This window comes from Lissotriton vulgaris, chromosome 7 (assembly GCF_964263255.1).
Source record: "Lissotriton vulgaris chromosome 7, aLisVul1.2, whole genome shotgun sequence".
Taxonomy (NCBI): domain Eukaryota; kingdom Metazoa; phylum Chordata; class Amphibia; order Caudata; family Salamandridae; genus Lissotriton; species Lissotriton vulgaris.
Window position 1 is genome coordinate 1,490,257,538 of NC_141695.1, and position 26,803 is coordinate 1,490,284,340.

General features: G+C 45.4%; 1 protein-coding gene across 4 annotated transcripts in view; it reads right to left on the reverse strand.

Moving 5' to 3' along the window:
* Nucleotides 1-26,803, reverse strand: part of LOC147705857 (uncharacterized) — a 233,116-nt gene that overhangs the window by 65,455 nt on the left and 140,858 nt on the right. For all 4 annotated transcript variants that reach the window (XM_086932296.1, XM_086932297.1, XM_086932298.1 and 1 more), the window contains 3 exons: nucleotides 21,909-21,977; nucleotides 10,392-10,439; nucleotides 10,220-10,300 (listed from right to left, as the gene is read on the reverse strand). In XM_086932296.1, coding sequence (XP_086788422.1) covers nucleotides 10,220-10,300; nucleotides 10,392-10,439; nucleotides 21,909-21,977 — 198 coding nt within the window. The remainder of the gene's footprint in view (nucleotides 1-10,219; nucleotides 10,301-10,391; nucleotides 10,440-21,908; nucleotides 21,978-26,803) is intronic.

Genomic DNA, 26,803 nt, shown 5'->3' on the forward strand with positions numbered 1-26,803 from the left:
AACACCTACCCTTGCGATCGTCTGCTCCTACACCTACTGATTAATCCATCCCACCTGACAGTCCAGATCAAGCATCAGAACCTGAACCAACTGTTCCTTAACAGAGTGCATCTCAACCACTCCCTGGCACTCGATCTAGTTGAGTCTTGCGAGCGCCTCAACGACTCATCGAAAAAATATAATATAACTGTTGCTTGTACTTTTCATTCAACAAAGGGGGGATGTACTGTGGTGGGACCATGTGTGCTAGGAACCCTTGTGGGTCTGGGCAGACTCACTAGAGGAAGTAGTTAACTAGCTGGGCAGTATTAAGGTGTTGTTATTAATGGTTATTATGTATTCAGAGATCAGAATGTGATTGTATGCTGAGTAATAATGAAGTGCAATCCAGAGCTCCATCTGTGGCATAGTCCTTTGCATGCTCTCAGTTTGGGGAGGACGCTACAAGATCCACAACCAAAAATCAAAATGGTGATTTCTTCCCTAGGCTGCACAGAGTAATGTCCTAAATTTCCAACTCCACCCAAACCCAGGCCTCCTAATTAAGTCCTCTAAACTTTAAAGCCTATCTCCTTCGTTTAGTTAACACTCCTATCTAGACCATCTCCAGTATAAGGATCCTTGCCTGCATCAAAATGCGAAAAGATGCTACACTTTCATACAGCAATGTGCAAGCTTTTTGAATGTACTGCAATTGCGCTCATACATATTAGATTTCTTATCTCAGGACTTCAATACGGATATCTGATAACTGCCATCTACCGTCACTGCTTGTCTTTTCAGACTAGATTTTCTAAATGCTGGAAATCTGTTTTTGACAACATTTGCTAATTGACAGGTACACACTAAGAATTACATAACACTTCCTAAAGTAGAATCTATGACTTGCAGCAGAGAGTGCAAGAAACAAGCATCTGCAATGCAATAGGTCTCGCTTTTTTGAGAGTTTAAGCTACTGGCATTGTAATTAGCAATGCCTTTTATTATCTGTTTTGATAATTAAAACAAATAAAAGGCACAGTAATTTACAAAGCCAATAGCTCAAACCCTTGTAAATTCAAGACCTATTTCACTTCAAAAAAGCACCCTCCATTGTCCCGGATTGCTTGGAAAGTGAAAGCGTGCATGGCGCGCTGAATGTTGCAGGAAAGCATGTTGTGCCTGAAGTAGGATTAACTCCTTAAGGAAAATGGTGCTTGCACACTAAATAAGACATACCAGTGTAACAACAGAAGCAAAAGGGGCAGTCCTCATGGGAGGTTACAAATGAAGACAAGGCAGTAACTAAGGAGGGACTAACAAGCCTATTAACAAATCAAACCAATGAAAAATATAAGCGGAAAGTGAGGGTAGCTTCAAGTCCATACTCAAACACAGCCTGCCTCGCAGAGCTGCGCAAGCGCTGCCTAGGCCCGACCTAAAAATACCTTTATTTAACAGTGTTACACACAACTTCACTGAAGATCGCAGATTTAGTTTCAAAGCCATGCTCTGAATCTCTCCAAACTGAACAGCATTTTAATCAAAGCCTGGCAGATTCAAACTGAAGGGTAATTTTCCATGCTACATCATGCAGATTTCTTACGTCGCACCAAAAAAGTGAAGTACACATGCAGGTAAGAGAGGCCTTTGAGAACCACACCACGTCCCGTTCCTCAGCACATCCCTTTCCTCCTTTTAAAAGCGGATTCTTAAACATACACCCTGGAAAATGAACTAAGAATCACAATTAAGACCTAGACAAATACCTTCCAGGCTGTTTAAACTAAACTAATGCCAATGTAAGGTCCAGTAATCTAAACAACATTCTAAATTAGGAGACTATGGCTCTTAATATGGCTTAAACGCATTCCAGCTCTGGTTATTCAAAGGTCTCTTTAGGAGGTTGCTGTACTCGGGAGGCAATCTGCTTAAATGTGCAGCCACTCAACTGTGAAGAAAACAACCAGTAATGAGAAATAGGCTTTTCAGAGTTGTTTAATTGGGAATTACTAGAGATGGTTCTGTTTCAGATAGCAGCAATAATGGTAAGCCACACAGGTTAGGAAAAAGTTAACTATTTCAGTGCACTGGTTGGCGCTTGCTGTCACCAGCGCACTGGTGACTGCTCTCTAAAAGCAGGGCAAAGGGTATCTTACCGACATCCGATGCGCCTTGGCAGTTCATAAAGAACCTTCGGTAAATTTACAACATCAGAATCACACATCCTCAGCTCATTAAACAGGACAGGGACACATAATCAGACTGACTACAGATACCCAGAACATATATATCATCACAGGACAATTCAGACTCTGAGGCTGTGAAGGAAATACCTAAATAGCTGCTGGGCACTATCAGACAGCCTACAGCGCCATCAAGGACGGTGAATGTGCATTACAAAAATGTCAATAACACAAGGTAAGACAAACAGGGCTGTGCAGCAGCACAAAAACAGCAGTAGTTTACTAACCATCACCTACAAGATTCCATCATTCTACATTAAGCATTTAACACACATCCAAGCCCCCTTGCTTCAACGTGTGTGGCATCTCCACACATACCATATGCAATTCTTACAGAAAGCACAGATCACAAAGTGCTTTGGTAGTCCCCGGCTGCCTCCCAAAAAAATGAAAACAAGACTTCAGGACAATGTGGATCGATTGCTCCTTGAAGGTAAGTTGTCAAAGGTGTTCACACTAAACAACACAGGAATTATAAAAAAAAGTGGGTATACAACGGTATATTAGAGAAGGTCTACTTTTAAGCTCTATAAGTTACAAAATCGGAGGATCTGAAACACAAGTCCAAGTCCCCCAGATGCATTTCAATAAAAATAAAGGGACGGTCAACTCGTGGTAAGTGTCAAGTACTGTGCAAGACTCTGTGCCTCTCTCGAGAAAGTATGTCTTGCTACAAGCACCAACACTCTCTTGTGCTGCCAGGCAAGACCGAGTAACATCCACAAATGGCAACAACCACCTCGCCATGGGGCACAATCAATCTTGTGCAGGTAAAAAATAAAACGCGCTTCTAGACTTTGCGCCCGCCAGGAAATCCGTTTCAAATGAGAATATAGAGGCTGGCCCCAAAGATATGTTCACCTCGTTGTAAATTTCCTATGTAAGATAGCACCAGCCCCAGGCATGGCAGCGAGGGTGGAAATTCGCCGACCTGACCACAACAAAGGAGGCCGGTGTGACTCAGGCAGGTGATCTCAGGCCCAGAAGAAGTAAGGTTCAGATGGTGAGGCACAGGCGTGGGCATCTCTGTGCCTGGGTGAACGTCCCATTGGTTACAGATTCTCAAAACCAAAAGGGTAATGATGACCCAGAAGGGGTGGATAAGTGCTGCCATACATACCCATAGATTTATGGGAACGCTCCCCAAATATGAACACACACACTTTAAAGTAGGTGATAAAATCCCCAAGTGGTCGCTCAATGCATAATGGAAGTCGGTAGGGATAGAGGGGTTTCCATTAGCTAGTTTCGGATAACTCACCTGGATTATAAAGTAGGTGTTTGAGGACCCCAGTTTTCAATCATCAGACACCCCTCCACCCCCCAGTGCTCCGGCACTCCAATGACAGCCACACTCCAACTACTGCCGCTGCAGCAGAGCAGTTACAGGCGATGGACATTAAAGTCAAGTGCACTCAGAGTAGGCACTAACACTGGCTACTTTTCCCACACGATATACCGTGTAATAAAATAGGAGACATCTCAGGCCTCTTCTTATCCTTTGTTTAATGGGGTAAGGATTGAAAACGCAATCTAGGTATCAAAAGGATTGCCGCTTTCCACACATACTAAATAACATATATAATATTTATTCAATCTTATAGGCTTTGGGCTGTAGGCCGCTACCAAGATGAGGCCGGTCAAGACATCACTGTCTCAAGTATATTCCTAGTGTAACAGTGACGTTTTGCCTGACCTTTACAATTGCAGAGGCTCTCACTGGCCAATACTATGTATAACGTCTTCAACAAGAACTACTCATTCGGTTTATTCTGGACTGTCCTCGAGGGTTAAGACTGAAAAAACAAACAAGCGAAGGATAACGTCGTGAGCGAGCGAGCATGCACCTCAGCTGTACGGGCGCACACTCAAAGTCACGCTGTGCGCGTTTCCATGTGCCGTGAGCGTGCACATCGGACGTCTAGGAAACTCGTCATCGAGAAAAGGAGCTGAACCTGAGGCGAGGCGAGGCGGGGCCGCAAACAGGAAGCAGACGGGAGCCTACCCGGCGCTCCTGTGCCCGTGAAGCCAGCCGGAAGATTTGCGGTGTGTGAGCTAGCGGGGCTCCCGTGCTCATGGAGAGCCCCGCCTGCTGCCGAGCCTGAGCCGCTGACCCTGCACACACCTGAGGAGGAAAGACCGGCCTGGAGAGCAGCGGGGGAGTCCTCAGTCAGCCCGGTGAGTAGGGGGACGTGTAAACACTGTTTTTTGGTGCATCAGGCTAGCGAGACCGGAGATGGGCACTTCGAGTGTGTGGATGCGCGTGTGTGACTGAGTGTGTGGATGCGCGTGTGTGTGACTGTGTGTGTGTGTGTGTGTGTGCGTGAGCCCGTGAGTAGGTTGGGGGGTGTGTGTGTGTGTGCAAGCGTGTGTGTGTGAGCGTGTGTGTATGCAGTCTGTGTGTGTGTGTGTGTGTGCGCGTGACAGAGAGGCATGGCTGACTTCCTGGCAATCTGAGACAGGAGATGCGCACGGCTCCGGGGGGCTGGGCGTGCGCGCCCATGATGTGAAATCGACGCGCGTGCCCCAGTCTGTCTCCCTTGAGAGGCAACTCCACGACAATAGGTCTCGAGAGCGAGACCTCAAAAGTAAAACAAAAATGGCACATTAAGTTTTCGTAGCAGATGAGAAAAAAATATTGTTACAAATTGAGTCTCTAGTTGGCAGAGCACCCTGTACAAGTAGGGACCACAATCGTAGTCAGGGAAAGCTATGTACACTTTAAATAATAACATGTGCTCACCCTCTGGTAGTTTGGCACAGAGCAGGCATGCTTATCTTAAGAGCCAATGTGTAACAAATTTATGCAAAACACAGTAACACCACAAAAATACTTCACATAGGTTTAAAACAATAGAGAACAATTTTCGGAGTAAGACAACACCAAAACAACAAAACTACAATAAGTAGAACTGGAGTTATGAATTTTTGAAGAATTAATCAAACAGTAGTGGTTAGAGTCAAATAGCGCTTAGGTGTTATTTGAAGTCGTGCTGAAACGTTGTAAATCCTAAGTTAAGGCCGACCATGATGGAGGGCAGTCCGGCTTAAGTACCCACGCAGGGCCTGCTGAAAAAGTATTATGGCTGGAGCAAGCGTCGGGTCAAAGCATGGTTGTTGAGCCTCGCAGTCGGGTCTTACGTCGAACCCTTACGATGCAGGCGCTGCGTCATCATCGAACCTCAAAGTTTGGGTACTTGCCGTCGACCCACAGTGCGCGAGGGATCGGCACTGTGTCAGCATCAAGGGCACTGCATTAGTTCGGATCAGCGCAAAGTAGACATAGTGTCATTTCTATGGTTCTGGGCAGCAACGTCAACTTTCAAGGGCCCAGGACTGGATTGGCACCACTTGGAAGGGCAGGACTCAGATATGGCATTGCCCATGTGCTGTTGCAGAAAGTCTTTGATAGCCTTGAGACTTCAGAACAGGGGGCAAGCCAGCTAGCCCTTGAAGTCACTGTGGGTTCAAGTGGGATGGGTCCAGTCCTTGTCCTCAGCAGCGCAGAGATCAGCCGACAGCAGGGAAGCTCAGCAAAGCAGAAAGCTGTTCCTTCAGAGCAGCAGTCAAACATAGTGACACTCCATGTAACACAGCAGTCCTTACTCCTAGCAGAATTCATCACAGGCCCAGTAGTGCACTACCTTAGTAGGGTCAGAGCCCCAGTACTTATACCCAAATGTGCCTTGGAAGTGGGGTGAATTCAAAGCAGGCCCTTGAAGTGCACAGGTCCCCTTTCATCCCAGTCCTGTCTGTCAGACTATCTCTGGGGGGCAAGCAGGCCTCTGTGTGGAAATGGGAAACTGCCTATTCAGCTATTCGGGCGTATCAGCTCTCCTTCTATTTTCCTGCCCAAAAAGAGCTATCAGAATGTAGATAAATGCTGATGAGTTCTCTTTCACACCTACCCTTTCTGAGTTTGTGGCTGTCGAGAGGGAATGCACAAAGTGCAGCTGTCACCCTTCTCAGACATATATTTTAGAGAGGCTGCAAGGCACACAGAGCATTACGAGCAGAAAAGTGTCCACTTTCTAGAAGTAGCATTTCAAAAACAGTAATGTTAAATCCAACTGTACCAGTAAAGAGGATTTATCATTACCATTCCAAAGATGTGACACATGATGTAGCTACTTGTTAGAAATGGGATCCTTGGCTGGCCAGGGCTTGCGTCAAAGTCAGTCAGAGACCACCACTCCTAAGTCAAGGCAAGGGAGTTACACGCCAAGATAACCCCTGCTCACCCTCTAGGTAACGTGGCGCGAGCAGCAAGGCTAAACTTGGAGGCAATGTGAGTTAAGTATTTGCGCATGCACCCCAGCAACAACACCCAAGGCCCACCACAAAGGAAACTCCACACAAGGTTATATATAAAAATAGCCTTTGTATTACACCAAAACACATTAGATGAAAACACACACTTTACAATGTGCCACCAGGCACGGGCAGAATTTACAGGGGATATGTACAAGACAGGGCCACATGGACCACTGTCAGGAATATGCACTTTTAGAACTTAGCACTTGGTAGAATGAGCACTTAGAACATAGAATATATATCACTGTAGCATAAAATAGAACATAAAGCACACAACCAGTAACCACTGGTAACCGGTAAGTACCACCTACGCAATCCTAACCACCTTAGGAACAGGTCACGCAGGGAACCAGGACGTCACTAGCACCACCTGTACAAGCAAGAACAACCACCTAAGTATCACAATACCTGTAGGGGTATAAGCACATTACACATTATGCATCACAACACATTCAGAGGTGTAGGGAAGGAAAACACATGATGCAGAACCTACATTCAGAGGTCTAAGAACAAGGCACATGACGCATTAAAACACATTCAGAGGTGCAGGGAAAGAAAACACATGATGCATTAAACAACACATTCAGCGGTGTATTAAAGAGCAACTGCGCCAACTCACATAAGTCATCACCTGTGACTGTCCCTAGGCCCTCTGGCCTTGTTGGGGCTAGGACGCCCTGTGTCCCAGTGCCAGGGGCCTAAACGTGGCAGCTGCCCACGAAGTGCTGGGCAGCTGGGAAAAATGATGGGGCCAACGTGGGAACCTCCTGGGCTCAAGAACACAATGTGGGAGCCTTGCAGGCTCTAAATAAACAAATATGCCCCACGAGCCTCTCTGGGCTCGCAACTAACAAAGGGGTGCCCCATAGCCTCCGTAGCTCTAGAACTGTGGCGCTGCGAGCCTTTCTGGGCTCTCAAGACAAAATAGGCTGCCTGAGCCTCTCGTGGGCTCGCAAAACAGAGGTATCGCCTTGAGCCTCCGCGGCTCGTCAACCAATGGCAGCACTGGCGGTGTAGTCCTTCGTGGACTCGAGAAGTAATGCCCCTGAACAACGTAGGAGCCCCGCTCGGGGGACTGGAACACAGATTTTCCCCTGAGCCTCACTGGACTCGAAAGTAATCACCTGCGAGCCTCTCGGGCCTCTGAATAAAACGATTGCCCCCTGGGCACCCTCGTGGGTCCGACACAAATGCTCCCCGTCGTCGGAGTCCCCCACTGGGGACTCTGAAAGCAATGGCCCCTCTGCTGGAGCGGCCCACAACGGCGGGCCCGCTCAGAACTGTAGCCGGGTTGGGGCCGGCTACACCGTGGCACTCGTGGAGCCCCCACCAGCCCTCCTTACTCACCAGGACGGAGGGGACTCTGCTCGGGCGCTGCTCCTCAGGCTTGGTGTGGCGGCCGGGCTGCAGGAGAGCTCCCGCTCCTCGGGGCTCTCCCTCCTTTAAACGGGTCACCACGGGGCTCTCCCTCACTCCTGGGAGCCCCGTGGAAGGCGCCGGCTTCCTCTCTCTCCTCCTCTCACCGGAGTGCGGGGTGGGCTCCCGTCCGCTTCCGGTTTGCCTGAAATCCTGCGGTGGGCCGGGCGGCGGCGGGGACGATTTTGCGGGGCAATGCCGGGTGGGCACCGGCTTTAAAGATGAATTCAGCGCTCCCAAAGCGATAGTGAACAATTAAGCGCTCCCTGCGCTAGGGCACAATAAAGCGCTCACAGGCGCTTGTGGGCACAAAATACAGCGCTCCCAGCGCTAGGCGGGTAGAGGAAAGCGCTCACAGCGTTAAAGGAACCAATGCGCTCCCAGCGCTAGGGACAACAGGAAAAGCGCTCCCCAGGCGCTAGGAGCCACAAAGACCAGCAAAGTTCTAAGGTAGGCAGGGGGGCAAGGCTGGGCCCAGAGCCAGCTCACTGGGCCTTCAGGCAGGGAGGCAGTCCAAGTGGCGGTCCTCTGGCCCAGCAACAGCAGCAGCCCCCTCAGGCAGGATCCTGGAAGAGCACAGAACAAATTGTAAGGGGACACAGCCCCTTCTTATACTTGAAATCCCTTTGTCTGTGTGTGCAGGGTGGGGGAGAAACCAGTCGCAGCTGGTTTTGGAGCACCCTTGATGGCTCAACCACCCCTTTCATTCACAAGGGAGGCTAGGGTCGCTAGACGCACCACAGGGGGCGGAACCAGCATTGTGTGGGGAAAGCCCAGCCCCATTCAGGAACCAGGTGCAGCCCTCCCCAGCCATCAGCATGCTAATCTCACACTCACCACCGGGCAGACCCATCATGACTCATGGAGCCTGGCATCCCAGCCAGCTCCAGCCAAATCACATGTCAGACACATGTTACACTAACATGTCAACTCCTAGAAGTGGCACTTCCGCACAAGACACAATCATGCCACAAACATCATTGCAAAGCATTCAATCACACGAGTTTGCACATACCAAACTCGAGCAGGCACACCTCCCGCATCAGGAACTACCAGGGACACAGACATTCCCCATGCATTCCTATGGGAGGGCAGGCCAACCTTACTCCACGCACTCAGAGTGCGCACGCACTTTCCACTGGGACACAGTGAAAGTGCGCAGAAACCAAAAATCACTACCAATTCACATTCACAAAGCAAAAAGTTTAGGGGTGAACCTGCCAGAAGGGCCAAGTACAACACTACTCCTTTTTAATGAGCAATTGCAGGTTAAAAGTGTTTTAAGGAATTCCCAATATTAGCATCTGAGAGGAGAGGGCCTGGCAGTAGTGAAAAACAAATGTATCTATTTGCCACTGCCCGGACTGGACATGTAAAACTTACCTGTACATGTTGATCCTTTTACTTACACAGCACTCTGCCTTAGGGGCTTCCTAGGGCCTACCTTATGTGTGACATGTGTAATAAAAGGGGAATTTAAGGCTTGACAATAGGTTTTAAATGGGAAGTAGAAGTGGCAGTAAATTGAGCACACAGGCCTCACAACGGCAGGCAAGAGACTGGTTTGAAAAGCTACTTGTGTGGGAGGCACAACCAGTGCTGCAGGCCACCAGCAGCACTTACATTACAGGCCCTGGGTATATGGTATACCACTTTACAAGAGATTTATATTTAAACCAAATACGCCAATCATGTATACACCAATGTCACCATGTTTAAGGGAGAAGCAGATGTACCATAGCACTGGTCAGCAGTGGTAAAGTGCTCGAAGTCCTAAGGCCAACAAAAAGATAAGGCAAAAAGTGGAGGTAAGCAGACAAAATGTTTGGGGAAAAACAACCCAAGGATGATAGGTCTAAAACATATATTTCACTTCTGCATTCTAGCTCTGTGCACTCTACAGCTGTGCAGGGGATCAGAACAAAGTCTGCGTACCGATCAGTGTGACTCCTATTGTGATTAGGAATACAACTAGATTTTTCTTGGGGATATCTGTTAAAATACAGCCCTAGAATGACTCTTCTGGATATTGGCTCTGCTCAAGGAAGGCAGACAGCAGTGAGGGTGAACACTTGAGTGGGAGATAAAACAGACAATATAGGATGTGGGGTGATTTGCAGCAGGTGGCAGAGACCTGCATTACAGCAATAGGTGATAAGCAGAAGGTGGAATATTAGTTATGACCTAGTAGAACACTAAACAAATGTGCTAGATTGCTCACATTAGTAATACTTTCAAGTTGTATTGTGCACTGTTGAACCTACCTTGACTCTGTTGAATGTGTGATTGTGGCCTTGTGGATGCAGGCTGACACGGGGGCGTGTGCTGAGACTGGTTGGGTATGTCTGGAAATAGAAAAGCACGTTAACGTTTTTAGTTTCACTATAAAAAGAAAAGGAGGACGCACAGCTTAAAAAAGAACCACACTGTACTTACAGGATGAAAGAGGTACATGATTCCCTCTCTCCAGTGTCGTTTCTTGTGCTAAAAAGCATAACAAATATTTCAATAAAATACTTTTTTTTAATAATTAAACATTGGTGACAAAGCAGTAAGCATAAGTTGTAACGTCAGCACTCTTTCATCTATTTCAAAACTAGAACATTACCCCTTTCCATTTATATGGAAGGTGGCCTGGGCTCAATTCATTCCAAAAACCCACCAGCAAACAAACAAACACACACATTTAACCTTGACATTTAACAAACTAGCTTTAAAAAATATTCTAGTTTAATACCAGTGACAACAATGCTTAGCGAGCTTGTATTCTTTTATGTTACTGCATACTTTTACATTAGGGCAACCTGGATATGCACACTTCTTCCTTCTATAAGTGTTTGAACCTTGATATTACTTTCTTTTAATTGCCAAGGCTAAGGAGGTGTACTTTAGGTATGTTTGTTAAGGTGGCACGAAATTACTAGGTATTCATTCAAATACGAACCAAAACCTCTATTTGTGGAGCAAAATACTTTCATACGTTCAACACAGAACTAGAGAGCCCTCCTGATACCCAGGTTATGGAGCATCTGAACAGAGTGCATAATTAATAATTGAAAGGCACATTTCCCAAGAGAGGTGGAAGTCTTTGTTCCAAGGCTGACATATCAAGACTGACATAAGATGCATTTGTCCCGGGGTGAACAAAGAGGAAATAAATGTAGATGTATCAACTATAAAACACATGAGAATTCCTTTGGACTGATAACTAGGCTGGTAGATGAGGGAACGTTACTTGTTGAAGTTCTATTGGCTCTCCACCAAGATCCTGAATAGTAGTAAGATGTGAAGTGGAAAGTGTCAGTGGATTTTTCCTACTGAATGGCAACTATACTGCAGAGGTGTGGATTTGTCCTGGATGCCCAGGTAGTACTAACCTTTGCTTATGTTGAGTGTCTTAACGTTAAAGATGTGACGTTTCAACCCATTGAAAGCACAACGAGGAAACAATGTTGCTTCTGGGCGTGGGAGATGAAGTCAAGTATGTGAAAGCTAGGGGGAGTGATGGGGTCTTATGATGTGCAAGAGTGCTGATGGCTTGCGAGGATGCAAATGTCTAGGGGATTCCAGGTTATGAAATGGAGGAGTGTGACAGAGCCAACAATGTCTGAGAGGGCCCGGAGTGAGCAGGGAGAGTAAGGATGACCATGCAAGCATAAGGGGACTAGAAGATTAAGGAAGACCAGGGAAGGCAAGCAGGAGGCCTACGTGTTTGTCAGTTGCAGTACCCTAGAATCAATTGGTGAAACTGCTACCTACTCAACTCAGAGCATGCCTCTTGGAGACCTCCCTCTGCAACAGTCGTTGGTCTATCCAGGAAAAAATAATTGTGCAGGCTTGTCAAAGATTGTAAGAACAAAGGAGCCCAAGGTTCTGATCAGTGATAGCACCACACTAGATGTGCGCTTGTGGGGAGGAACCATCAGCAAGGGAGGAACCATCAGCAAGAGCAGAAGCACCCACTGAAAAAGCTGGTGCAGCCTGCTACTCCCACCACCTCTCTACTTTCCTCCTCGTTAACTGTAGGAAGGAAACTCAGTTCCAGTTCCTGCAGCCAAACAAGTTCCTCTGCAGTGGTCGGCCTGTCATAAATCCGGCACCCCCATCGTAGACTGAGTGTGGGAACAGTGTTACAGTGCTATATTAGAGTCACAGCAGGCTGTACCAGCACTCCATTTCTCTCCTAACCAACTGTCCACGCCCGCAGTGACAGTATCTGACTCATCGACAAACCATGCTAAGGCACCGGAAACTACACTGTGGGCCTCACAGGGTGTTAAAGATAAGCCACAGTGACTCAGAAGAGGGAGGCTACTTGGTTAATGTTAATTACCCGTCCACATCACGGGCATAACTTACTATTTGGTAATTATTAGATGGATGGCTATGGCCTATATTGCCTGCATTGACTTATGCTGCTCCCACCAGCATAATGGGCTCCACCCTATAACATTCACATTGCCTACCCTGAGCCTAGATATGAACATAGTCTGTAACTTAATTTTAACTCGCCCAATCCAACTTGATGAGACTATTTGTTCCTATTTTTCTACCACAGCATTCTAACCCAGTTTTCTTACCCGTTTCATGTTATTCACCTGAAGTTTCTCCAAACTTACTTGAAACCAACCATTTAGATATCCCACAACCACCTCAAAACTACTAAAAAATCACTCAGAATGGCTCCAAATCACACTAATCCGCCCGAATCTCCAAATGGAGCGAAGACGGAACAAATACAATAAGCCTGCCACCTTTTACAAGGGAAAGGCTCAAGAAGGGGGCCTGAACTACCACAGAAGGCCTCAATCTTAGGAGCAGTCAGCCCCAACCAGAAGCTGAAACAAAGGCAGATTGCAGAGTTGCTTGTCTGTGGGGGGTTCATGGGGTGAAGGAGAGAGAGAAGCGGGAGAGAGGAGAGAGAGAAGCGGGAGAGAGGAGAGAGAGAAGCGAGAGAGAGGGAGAGAGAAGGTAAATGCAGGTCTAATAATCTCAATTTGTTTAAAAGGAGAATTAATAACCTATATGTAAGTCCAAGACGAATTATTCAATCTTCCAAATACTAGAACATTGATTTGTGGTCAAAGTGATATTTTTTATTCTCTTCTTATTCCATAATAAATGACAGACACAGACAGAATGTAAGTGACAAACAAGGCCAACCCCTTTCGTCCCGAAGACAATGGGACTTCTTCAGGCCTGATAAATAAACACATTAGACATAAAAACCATTTGCAAAAAATTGATTATTTACAGTTGTTTAAAAAATAAAAATCAAATATACATTATTAAAAACATGATATCAATGCTATAGATTGATTCGCGAAACAATTTAGGGCTCATGACCATACCTAGGTATGGCCCTAATTCTAAACAGGGCCTGCACCATATATTTATTAGTAATGAATTTGTCATCAATGAAAAGTTGACTCATAGTTCACATTGGCATCTTAATCCTAAAATAATGATTCAATATTTATTAATTTATTCTCAAACTGTTTTACGTGTATAAGAATACTGGGAAAGAATAGCTTTTTTTTATACCTGAAACTTGAAAATGTGAACTTTTATTATGTTTTTAAAGGGTTTTTATATATATGAATATGAAATTGATGTATTTTTATGAACTTTTATGGTCTTTCAAAAATTATGGAAAACCGAATAAAGATGATTTGAATTTATTCTCTTGATTCATCAAACGTCAAACTTGATCAACACAAATATAGTGAGCAAATACGGGACAATGCCTAGGTCATTAAAACGATCATACATTAATAATTAATACATTTTTGCAAACTACTCACAGTATTTTAAAACTTCAAGCAACCAGTTATTTAGTAACCGTTTTTGATACGAATGTCAAATCCAACGGAGAGACATGATAGGCTTATACAGTCCATGTGGTACCATCACAACTTGTCACCTATATCCACACCTATACTATCATTTCTTAGTAAAGCAATGCAGACAAATCATCACAAACAATATCCTTATAAACTTGCATTACCAATTTGCTATTGTCCAAAAGAAAGCAGTAATTGATAATTTAATTTATCTTTCATTCTTGAGTTATATGAAATAGGATCATATTCGCAGTTCTAGCAGTGCTCTAACAATAAAAATATTATTGTTGGACTCACTAATCCTCTCACAAGAAAACCATTTGGCCATTATGCAACAGATTAAGCACAGCCCGAAAGATGACCTAACAGGTCAATATGTAATCTACATATACTTAACAGGCCCATAAACTGCATTCCTCATATAAGGAGTAAATACAAATTGACCATTGATTAGTCAGCAAGACAATAATCCAATTCTACTTCTATGTACCTATAAATCAGTTTAGCAAAACATTTTGTATGAAAACAACTCAAGACCTGGCTGTTCGAGCAGTAGGTGTCCTCTGAGTCCGATATGTAACTAAGTAATAAATAGCAACAGTTCTGCCAATACCATTGAACACAATGGTCTTACTACAGTCGCATTACCTGAGACTGCACTTGGGAGCCAAAACGTAGCGTCATAGTCCCATCCAAACATGTGCCAGTGTTGCTCGAAGTGGCGTGGGGCAGCAGAATGGGCACAGCGCCATCTTCCTTAAATTCAGCCTCCTCTTTGAGGCCTACAGATCAAGACAGAAGAATAAAATGGGCAAAGGTAATCCCGGAAGACTTTTACAAAAAATGTTTCCCCAAAATCAAAACGCAGACCGAGCTGTGTCAGAACCCGGACACTCAAGGGAAACTACTGGTCTCCGCCTACGAGGAAATCTGTGCACAGGTCTCGAGAGATCTTAAAGCTAAACCTCTTCCAGGAACCCAAGTTCATAAGCGTTGGTTTGACGCCGCATGTTCGAAGGCCCATAGAGACCTGCTAGCCGCCCTCAAAATTGTTCCAAGACCAAAGGAGGAAATCGTGAGGCTGAGAAAAATCTATAAGTCAGCAGTAAAGAGCCGTAAAGACGCCATTAAGCGCGAAACATGGGAGGAACTCCTCTCAGCTTCGGTGCTTAAGGACAGCAGAAGATTCTGGGCAATTATCAAGCACCCTCTTTTCATGGAAGATGATAATTTACCGCTGGACTGTGTGATCACTGAAGAAAAATGGCTATCCTTTTTTAAAAATGTGTATGGGGACAATGTAGCCGTTGAGGACAATAGCAGACATTTACCTTCTTATGGGATGGATAACCGTATTGTTTTTAACCCCCAAGAAGTAGAAAATGCACTCATGAATACAACCAAACATAAGGCCCCGGGCCCGGACGGCGTCCCGGCCGATTTCTTTATGTTTTCCCCTAAAATGTGGTCGAGAGTGTTAGCTAATGTGTTTAACGCAGTAAACTCCAGTACAGCACCTGCCTCATGGGCCAACTCTATTATTGTTCCCATTTATAAAAACAAAGGCCAGAGGGACGATCCAGCTTTTTATAGGCCCATATCCTTGTTGGACTCCACTGTAAAAATTCTGGGGAAAGTTCTTTTAGTAAGATTAAGGGAGAACGTTGAGGGCTGTGGCGGGCTGTGCGACTTACAATATGGCTTTAGAGAGAGTAAAGGCACGATTGAGCAATGCATTAATTTGTACTTACTCATCTCTAAGTATACAATGGCTAAGGAGGGCTCAGTTTTTCTGGCCTTTATGGACCTTTCGTCGGCCTTCGACCTTGTTAACAGGTCCAAATTGTGGTCGCTCTTGTTAGACATGGGAATTGACGAAGCCCTAGTCACGTACATGGCCTCGCTACACCAGGAGCTTTTCGCAGCTGTTAGAGTGTCCAACAGCGGTAGGTGCACTTCCTCATTTAAATCCCTAAAAGGAGTACGCCAAGGCTGCATTCTCGCCCCTACGCTTTTCACCATCTACATTAACGGCCTAGGGGCACATTTGAGGAGCAGGGGCTCGGATGTACCGCGTGCAGGAGACACACATGTTCCAGCACTCTTGTATGCGGACGATGCCGTATTGATAGCTCGTACGGGTGTTGGCCTGCAGATTCTTCTTGATGCTTTTGGCTCCTTTATGGAAAATCTCGACCTAAAGGTCAACGCCTCTAAATCCCATACCATGGTCATGGGATTAGAGGGCGCAAAGAGAAGACACAAATCATTCTTTTGCAGGGGGACCGCCGTATCCAGGGTTACCACATTTCCATATCTGGGAGTGCTGTTCGATCAAAAATGCACTTGGGGCCCACAGATCAACGCAAAGAGGTTGGCAGTAACTAGATCTTCCTCCGCTCTCGTGGGATTTGCCGGAAAATTGGGTGCCAGACCCATGGAAGCGTTGCTGAAGATATACAAAAGCAAGCCTGTTGCCATCGCATCTTATGGATCCTCTCTGTGGGGTTATGTAAATCTCGACCCCATTCAGAGAGCGGAAAACAGATTCATAAGATCCCTTCTTTCTGTCCCCCAATCAACCCCTACTTACTCCATTCATAAGGAGGTTGGCTTGCCATATGTATCGGACCTATTGAGCGTAGCACCCCTGATTTTGTGGCTGAAAATATGGCTAAATGCTGATTTACCTCTGAACCATAAAATCCTGAGGGATGTCCTATCATTGGACAACCAGAGCAAAATTCCATGGCTGGCCTATTTAAGTAAATCATTCTCAGAGCTGGGTCGTCCAGAACTTTTTCGTTCTCCGGAGAAAATTACGACCAGCGACATAGCCCAAACCAAAAAAGCCTTTTTAGAAAGGAAGGAAGCAAGTCGTGAGGCAGTCGAGCTTCAGAAGCCGGCAGTTAGGGCTCATTTCCTATTGCTGAGCGATTTCCAAATGGCCCCATACCTACGCTTTGTAACTATCCCCTATCATAGGTTTTTATTAACTAAACTAAGGTTTAACCTCATTCATTTTCACCTAGGTTCCTTTAAGGGATGGCAGAAGCCAGAACTAGCCGCCCCTTGCTGCTGCGACCATTTCTCTGTGCAGGATACCATGCACTTCATTATGTTCTGTAGCCTATTCCACGAGCAGCGAAAAAAGCATTTACTTCCATTGCTCAAAAATGCTGGGTTCACACAGGTGAGACCCGCACTGCTCCATCTACAGTTAATGGCTAATCCATGTATTGCATTTGGCCTTGCAAATTTTTTAGTCGCGGCAGCTAGGGCGAAAGCTGCTGGTCAATCTTCACCCTAAAAGTTTATTAAATGCATGAAATCACAGTACAGGCTCTGTTTTATATATATATACCTTTTTAATTAAGTGTAAATAGTATTTTTTAAATGCGTATTTAACTGTCATGACCGTATGTATAATGTATACTTTTTAACGTGTTGTTTTAATGTTTTCTTTCTTTGTATGACTTTAATAAGTCGAATAAAGATATTCTGACTGACTGAGGTGCCATGTGGTAATTCCTATCAATTTATAGGCATTACACCTATAGTTGGTACGGATACAAAATCACAGTACATTGGCAGCCTTCTTGAAAGAGAAATAAATCTCCTTCCTGACAAGATTGCTTTCTCTTCTAAGATGGCCGCTAATGTACTGTGGTTTTGGATATATTCAGGGCATTTGACTCAAATGTGTGTCCACTTTTTTTAGCTGAACATTCCGCTAAATATTACATTCGATAATAGTTGTGAAATTAATATGTGCCCACTATTGTAATCAGGTTGTTCAGTCCAGTCTATCTTGCAAGAAGGTAGATTGCTTTCTCGTTCAAGATGGCTGACAAATTATTGTAGTTTTGGATACGCTCCCACTATTGGTGTAATGTGACTTTTCCCTGAAGTCCCGAGCCAGTTCCTAACATAGGTGGGATGAAGAGTGAAGATTAATCGAGGAAGTCGTGAAACACAGCACTTACAAAGTATTCATCACTGCATACTTTAGCTGGATGAAGTCAGTAATGTTTAGCAAATGCATGCAAAAATGACCAGTTGGCTGCCTGGAAATGCCATCCAACATATTGCCTGTGGTGATAACTGCAGAAACAGCCATGCCCTTAGTGGAGAGGACACCGATTCCACCCTGAGGTTTTTTTTGTTTACTGTGTAGCAGATAATGATACAAAGAATGACTTAATGTGGAATGGTGCATTTAGTCATCACCTTGCCCTTTTTAGCTCTGAAGAAGCTCACAAAGCTGATCATCCACCCTCTGTCCCGCTGAGTGCGGTTGACGTGATAGGATACAGCACTTTTGGGGTGCAGTCTCTGCAGCCACTTCTCTTTTGTAGGAGTTGAAGGGAAGAAAGTTAGAAGGCTAACAAACTGGCCCGTGTGGAGGTTAGATACAACCCGCGGTAGAAAGGATGAGCAGGTACAGAGAACCAACTTGCCCTGGCAGAATATTGTCAAAGGTGGACAAAGTGAGAGTGCATGAAGTTCCACCAAGAAGACAGTCCTCAGAGTAGGAGATTGCATTGTATGCATTGGCTTGGCTTGAAAGAGGATGCCAGTCCAACAAGCATTTGCAACGCAATAGGTCTCGCATTAGGGTAATTTTGCAGCTACGGGCGTTGCAAATGATAATGTTTGTTAGATTTTGTTTTGTCAAACAACAGTCCAGCAGTACCATAACTAATATAATAAAACCCATAAAACAAGGAAAGGGGGCAGTACCATAGTCTGCTACTAGGTGTCCCTGTGGAGTTGTAAAGGGACCTGTATTAGCAACTTAATGTACTCTGCCCTTAATGCAATTATAAAAATAAATAAAAAATGCAGCTGACCCTACTTTGCCATTTGCTTTTATTGGACGCATTCTCAGTTACAATCTTTCTTTTTATGATTGCATTAAGGATGCAGTATCTTATGTGGATAATAGATGCCCATTTACAACTCCACTGGGACACCTAGTAACAGCCTGTGGTATTGCACCCCTTCCTTGTTTTGTGGATTTCTTTAATTACTTATGTTACTGCTGGGGTATTTTTTGACCCAAAAAAGAATCTAAAAAACATTCTTAGTTGCAACTAAAATAGACACTATACTGCCTTTAATAATCATTAAACTGGCTTCCAATATATCTCTGCAACATGACAACTAGGAAGAACGAGAAGGGAGAGATGGTGACCGTGCCTTTGGAAATAGTACGCTCATTTGTGTCACCCAGAGGAAATAGAGAAGGCTGTAGAAGCACGCTTCTTCGCTTCCATCAATGTGACACTGCTTAAGTGACGAGGCAGGGGAGCGCCAACATGGGTATAACCAGAGCCGCACAAGAAATGTCCACCAATGAATCACGTGTGATGATGGATTCCCCGTGGAATTGTATAAGAATTGCAAGGGAAAGACAATCTCCTCGTAGGGTTTCTCCAGGCATAATAGAAAGAGGAGACAAAGGAAGAGCTAGACAAGGTCCTAATATCGGATACAGCGAGTGCTGGTTACAGTTCACCTCTGCTAAACTCCAGTTAGGGCTGAGACTTCAAGAAGCAATTCCACCGGTGAGTCACAGGTAGGCTTTGTGTAGGGTCGCTCGTCCAGAGACAGCCTGCGATTACTGGTACCCATGCTACGTAGTGGAAGGAGGATCACAATGACAACATTGGCCGCTCAGGAGAAGCAGTCGAGGAGTCTGAATGGATCCAATGGTAGCACACCTTCAGAATGTATGTCGTGTGCTGGAGCGTGTGTAGCATGAACCTAGCTAGACAGCAAGAAAGCGCTACACAAGGGCAGAATGCCTGTATGAAGTGCCATCCGTGGGGGAAGAAGCACTGTGGAGGTGGGGGTGCAGCAATGGCAGTTTAGTGTCCCTGGGGACTGACACAGGACATAAGAGGTTCCATTTTCAGGAGCGGGTCTTGGCGCGTGGAGCAGGGAGGGATGCTGCAAGACTCTGCCTCCCCTCATTTATTGGCTCAGCTGCTGCAGGAAGTGAGTGGGGGTGAAAGAGCAACAAACCTGAACACTAAAAACAACAAACCCAACGCAGCAGCAGAAAGGGTGGTGCAAGAAGCTGAGTCGGATTACCGTCCCTGATGTCTGTGCAAAGTTAAACCCCTCTTCACCCCCTTCACCTCTTTGAAAGATGAAGGGCTTTGCGGAGTATCGACGCTAAGCTGGAGGAGGAATGGACATTTACGAGCTGCGCCGTGCTAAACAAACAAAGGTGTGGCCTCCATAATTTAAGATACGGCTCGGCATGTTTCACTGCAATTAAAGAAAAACAGAATGAGTTCCTGGAAATGCCACAAAAACAATGGTTCTTTCATTTAGTTGCGTCTACGTGAAATGGATCTAAGAAGCCCGAATAAAGCTTGTTTTGATTTGACTCGCAAAATAGCGTTTGTACATGCCATTACCCTTTTGTGTAGTCTCAAACAGGAGGATCGCCGGTGTGCGGCCGCAAAAAATAGGTCATACATCTGGCCCCTAAATCTAAGGAGGAGACAATTGACCTAGTTCCTGACGAAAATCTTAGGAATTTTGTTGTTGAAATACCAAGAAGAGCTCCAGACCTGTGAATGAGGCAAGGAAAAAACACAGGAACTGACAGCAGAGCATCACTCTGTGTCTTATATCTCTCTAAGGCGTCATGCTCCTTGGTGGTCAAGCCGAATGGCACCAACTGGTATTACAGCAGGGCTATTGCTGGTGGGAAATGGTCCAGATCCAGTCTGGTACCTGGAGGATATTATACAGGTGGAAAGTACACAGAAAGACAAATCCATCTTAAGACTGAGCACCCACAAACTGGGCCAAAACTCTGACTGCATCATCTTAAGGCTTGGCCACAGTAGTATCAGAACACTCTCATGGAAAAAACAAAACCAGGACTGGAACAATGAACATCCATTCCATTGAGTCAAATGCCTTTTTCTCATCCAGCGAGATATACTATACGTATTAGGCTCAATTACCCATTCAGCCATAGCCAGGCAGAAACACACTCAGCTGAGATTGGCATGAATACAGATTGTTTTGGGCTCATAGCTTCTTTCTCCCACTACCGCCAAGAGTTACCTGGCTAGATGTATGGCGAGAACTTTCTTTTCGATCTTAAACAAAATGCTTTAGTCATGCCATGCCATTGTTAGTGTACCTGTATTATATGCATTGTTCCCTTACCAAAACTGTGTTGTAGTTAACCTATTGCTTATTCTCTGCATCATGACACATTTTGTGTTGTGTAATTGTACTCCTTTACTCAGAGAAATTTGCTAGAGTAAATGATCACACAAGAGCAAATTAAAGCCTGAACTTGGAAAAATCTTGATAGCCTATGTTTACTAGCACTAATGCCCTGCAATCCATCAGTGGAAAGAGCTGTAAAGATGCTTTGACACTGAAGTTAATATATTTTCAAAGCTTAACTAGAACTATTATTTCAACTATTGAAAAATGAATAGTGTGGCTGGGCATCGAACACAAAAAATAATGCCTATTTTGGTTAACTTGTACAGTCAGTGCTTTGCTGGAACTAAAGTGAGCTCAAGCTGGAAGTAGTCATCGTTAGTGGAGAAGGTGAAATAGTGGCAGTGCCCAGAGACATGAGGAGTCCTCTGTGCTTAAAGTAAGGGAAGAGTTATTACTTCTGTCTGACATTAATTCAACCATTCCATGTAACACTTTATTGATATGCTCATTGCAATGCCTTAACTGTGCAGAGTATGCTCAGATATGGATCCTGTGGTGTGTCACACGGATCAAGCTGCACCTTACTAAACCCTACTGACGAGGCACAATTTGGACGAAATCAATCTGGGGTTGCTTGTGTTTCCGGTTAGAGAGGACCTAACCTGGAGGTTTGGGATCGACTGTTCCTATCATTCCCAATGAAGTTGGAACACGGTTGATTTGGCTTGTTCCTGTCTGAGGTGGCATGATGGGCAAACAAATGACTTACTAGAATTCGACCAGAGTAATTTCTAGTGGCTCAGATGAATTCAAGCATCCCACCCATCATTTTCTGTTTTTCTCAAGGCTGATCACCCAATCATTAAAAAGACACATACAGTATGGTGTTTCTGGATCGGTTTACCTTGGTAAGCTGAAGTTCGGATATTCTGCATACTTTTTTGATGTGGAGATGGATTGTGTTGGAAGGAGGCTGCAGCGAGGACAAAATGTTGTTTAAAACAATTAAACAGCATGCATCAACTTCAGTATTTAATAATGGGTGATTCAATGTTCTCTCCATGTGGTTAAATATTTATTAGCAAACTGCTATCTGGAAAAGCAAAAGTTCTAAATGCTTGCACATTTGAAGCAAAAAATTGGCATAACCAAGGACAAAAACAGTTGCACTGTATATATTTCAGCATGTTGTTAAGGGGTTTGCTTCTTGTATTACCCCTCTTTAGATAACTGATGTTCAATCAAGTGGTGCGATCATTCAAGACCCGTCCTACAATGTTACCTTTGATTCGTTTCACTCAGAGACATTATATCACAGATTCATTCTTCCATAGAACAGATCAGTTTTGGAGAATATAAATAAAACTATTATTAATGGGCTATATTACTGCTTTAAATGAACTTCATACAAGTTCTCACTTAGAAATTCCGATTTTGTACCATACCTTATCAGAGGATGTACAACTTTACAAAGCTTGTAATAAACACATATGTAATACAAAGTGTTGCATTATATTGTGGATCTTTACCACTCCTTTTCATGGTTATATGTTACCCACTAGCAATCGCTACTGGGTAGTTATAGTATATAATTTCCATAGAAAATGCTTTTTTTTTTGAGTAGCGAATAACTTTGGCGCATCTCCACAAAATTTCTAACAAAAAGCTACTTTTTGACCAGTTTCAGCATAGAAAGTTTCTGGTGATCCATAAAGCGGCCCTTAGAAAAAGGGGAGTGGTCCCTAAACATATTTTTCAATAAGAATTTTAGACTCAGCTACAGACCAAACTGCTGAATGGATTTACAGAAAGCTAGATCTTGGTCCATAAAGAGCACTTTTTGTAAATTGGTGTAAATCGTCTCAGTAGTTATTGAGCAATTATTGCAACTACAAAAAAAATGTACATTTCACACTGCAGAAGATCCGTCGAGCCGACAGACCTCTTGCTGAGATCCGATTGGCAGCCACCATATCAACCAGGGAAGTGGTGGCAGCAATTTTAGGACTCAGCCCAACCCCTAGAAAAATGCACAAAAAAAACCAAAAAAATACATGGGGCAAGGTAGAGAAACACTGACCTACCTAGGTCTGAGGTGAAAAACATCTAAGGAAAAGAAAAAAAATTGCTGCAAATACACAGAGAACAAGAAAATCTAGGGCAAAAAATAATAATAATAATAATAAGCGCTGGCTCGGTCCCTGGTTAAAATAAAAAAAACAATACAGGTGTGGGCCAGGACCCACGGGGCAACACTTGTTTTTATTTTGGAGAGGGTGCCCATGGCCCTCCTCTCCAAACCTCAAAGAGGCCCTGAGGGCCCTATTCCAGAGGCCAAGATTAAAAAGAAGGAAGGGAGGCACACGGCTCCCATTCCGGACAGGATTAGGCAATCCCCCCAATCCCCAAGGGCCGAAATATATGAAAAAGGGGAGTAGGGCCACATGGACCCCCTCTCTGAGCCTAATAGGCCCAGAGGCCTCATCTCTCCGGCAGAAATGCATATAAAAGGGGAGGGAGCTCCCCTGGAGCCTTAAAAAGGCTCAGTGACCCCATGCCCCGAGGCATGATACTAATTAAAAGGGAGAGGCCGGCTCAGGTACTGTGTCCCAGGGAGCCCCTTCCCCTGGGCACAGTAGTTTATCTACCAGCGAAGACAGGGAAACAGGTTGCTCCCTCCTGGAGGAAACATTTTTCAATCTCCTGCAAAGATGGGCGCAAACAAGCAAGTCTGCTCCCGCAGGGCAGAATGTTTTAAAAAGCTAATACCGCCTTGAAGCAGAACTCTGTGCTCCCGCCTGGAGGGAGCAAGGAGTAGTTTCTGTCCTGTAACTCCAGTTCTGTAGTAGGTATCTCTGTTATAGTCATTATCTAGTGAATAGTCCCGCCCATGTGCGTGGACCCCGGCAATCAAAAATAATCTCTTGAGCTGTCAAAAAATTGCAGAACTGCAAAGACACTTAAGAGAGAATTTAAAGACAAATAATGCAGCCTATATCCACAGGCTACACTGTCCAGTACTTCAACTAGAAATTCCACCAAAAACACCACACATACAATACAGCCTGACCAGTTTCTTTCACTGAGAAACTAGCCTCTCCCAGTAAAAGCCTCTGGAATGATAGAGAGGAAGGCCTGGACAGACAAGCCCCATAGGCTGCCATTATGTGGCTTAAATAGGATACTGTGCCTTTAAGAGAACTTTCCAGAACCTCCCCCAGTATCCCAGAATGCACAGCAGGTCCCATTTACTTTCAGTTCTTTTTGAAGGCGTAACACGCCAGACCTGTAGCATTCCCTACATGAAAAACGTTCTCCACCGGGGAGGTGGGAGGGCGCTTATGACTATAACAGAGATACCCCTACTACAGAACTGGAGTTACAGGACAGAAACTACTCCTTCTGTAGTAGGGGATCTCTGTGTATAGTCATAATCTAGTGAATAGAATGGCAAGCCCATCCCCACACCAAGTGGCGGTGGAGAGAAGAAAATTAACACCACTACTGTGCGAACGGATTTCGCAGCGAAGCCTGCCCAACCTGAGCGTCTGTCCTGGCATCAGTGTCCAGATAGTAACGCTTAGCAAAGGTATGAACAGACTTCCAAGTGGCTGCCTTGCAGATTTCTGCAATGGGCACGTTACAGAGCAAGGCTGTCGTGGCAGCTTTGCCCCTGGTGGAATGAGCCTTAGGCTTACCTCCTAAGGTCTTATTAGCTTTTTGGTAATACAATTGTATGCAGGACACAATCCACCTAGAAATGGACTGCTTAGAGGTAGCAAGACCCGTCCTGACTGATCCATAGTTGATAAACAATTGGTCAGACCTACGAATATCTTTGGTTTTGTCCAGATAAAATTTCAACTCCCTCCTGACATCCAGGGAATGTAGAGACCTTTCCGCTGGAGATGAAGGATTCTGAAAAAACGTAGGCAAAGTTATGGTCTGGTTGACATGAAAATCAGAAATAACCTTGGGAAGAAATTTAGGGTGAGTACGCATAACAACCTATGCAGCATGAAATACAGTATAAGGTTCTTGACAGCACAACGCCTGAATTTCACTCACCGTGCGGGACGATGTAATGGCCACGAGGAACGCCGCTGTTAGACCTGACATCATTGGCTTGAGTCTCTCCTCCATTTTTTCTGTTTGCCTCTACTGTTTTACGATGTTTTGCTGGTATATGCTTTGGGCGCCGTGTCACTGCAGATCAGTGCCATAGCGCAAGTGCTCCCTATGTTAAAATGATGTATCTATTGTATCCATGTTTGGCTTATTTGGTTTACTGTCAGTCCCTAGTCTAGCGCACCAGGAGTGCCGGGGCTTGTAAATACAAATGCCGCTCGTGGGCTTGCAGCACGTGTTGTGCCACCCACAGGAGCGGCTTCGTAAAAGAATGTCTACGGGTCGGTCATGGCGAGACCCACGTGCAGTCTTGTACTGTCACGCCGGCTGCGCAGGTATACCTACGTGCCAGCCCCTCCAACCTTCCCTTAACTTCATGTTAGTCACCCCTATGGTAGGCCCGTGGGCAGGGTGCATTGTAAGTGTAAGGTAGGACACGCCTGACCAAGTTGGCATGTCCTGATAGTGAAGTACCGCCATCTTCGTGCTTCACTATGGCGAGGTAGCCTGCTCTCCATTGAGTAGAATGGGCCGCCGGGATTGTTAATGCTATTATCCTAGCTGGCTCGGAGAGTACGGTGCAATGTCGAGTTTGGTATCCCTGGACTCGGGGTTTAATTACGCATCCGTTGGTGTGGATGGTTTTTGGACTCTGGGTTCGAAAATGGCACTTTTAGAAAGCGTCTATTTTCTTGCCTAACCATATCTGGTGTCTGCTGGTCTTGCGTGTGTGTGACAGGAGCTGGGTGGCTCCAAGAGGTCTGGATGAGTCAGTGTGGGATGAGTGGGACATTTACGTTGAGAGTAGGGGGAGAGTAGTTGTTGATAGCCTGCCTTGCCTGATACAATGCTGGCTCCACCTCCTGCTAAGCGACTGATGGCTCTGTACCTGCCATGGACGATCCTAGCCCCACCTCCTGCCAGGAGGGCGATAGCTCTGCTCCTGCCAGTATCAATGCTGGCTCCACCTCCTGCGGGGCGTCTGAGGACTCAGCCCGGCTCAATGAATAGGCAAGGTGCTACTGCCTAGCTCCACCCACCACAGACCCAGGATGTTGGGAAATCCCCGGCATAGACAAAGGGATCAAAGACGAAAAGGGGTATAAGAGAAGGACCCCTGAACTAGGAAATCAGATCACTTCTGACAAGGAACCCTGTAACCAAGGACAAGAAGCCTGCTGATCTAAAGGACTGCCTACCCCTTCTGCCAGTGTGCTGTTGTTGGGGGAATCCTGCAGTGCTTCTTTATTTTTGCCAAGGAACCAGGAGAGAGGAACTGTGTGTGTACTCTCACGCTTGCTAAGAAAATCTCCAAGGACTGGAAGAGTGCCAGTCTCCTGCTGAAGTCACAGGGCTAAAGGACTTCATCTGCTAAGAGTGCTATTTGTTGGAAGTGTGAATCCAGCACCTCTGAAAGGAACAGCAATCACGACGACCGGACGGTGGGCCCGACCGACGCCAGCAGCAACGCCAGTGAGTGGGAGTACGGCTCTAGCTCCAGAGGACCTCGTGTCTGCACCGCTGCTGATCGCATCACCTGTGTGCCCTTCGACGCCGTGAGCGCTGCTCACTCTGTGCAACTGCACCATCGACAACGCCTGCTGAGGCCTGATCGACACCGAAGACGCGACGCCGGATTGCTCGACGCCGCTGATCATCGTGTGCTGCATT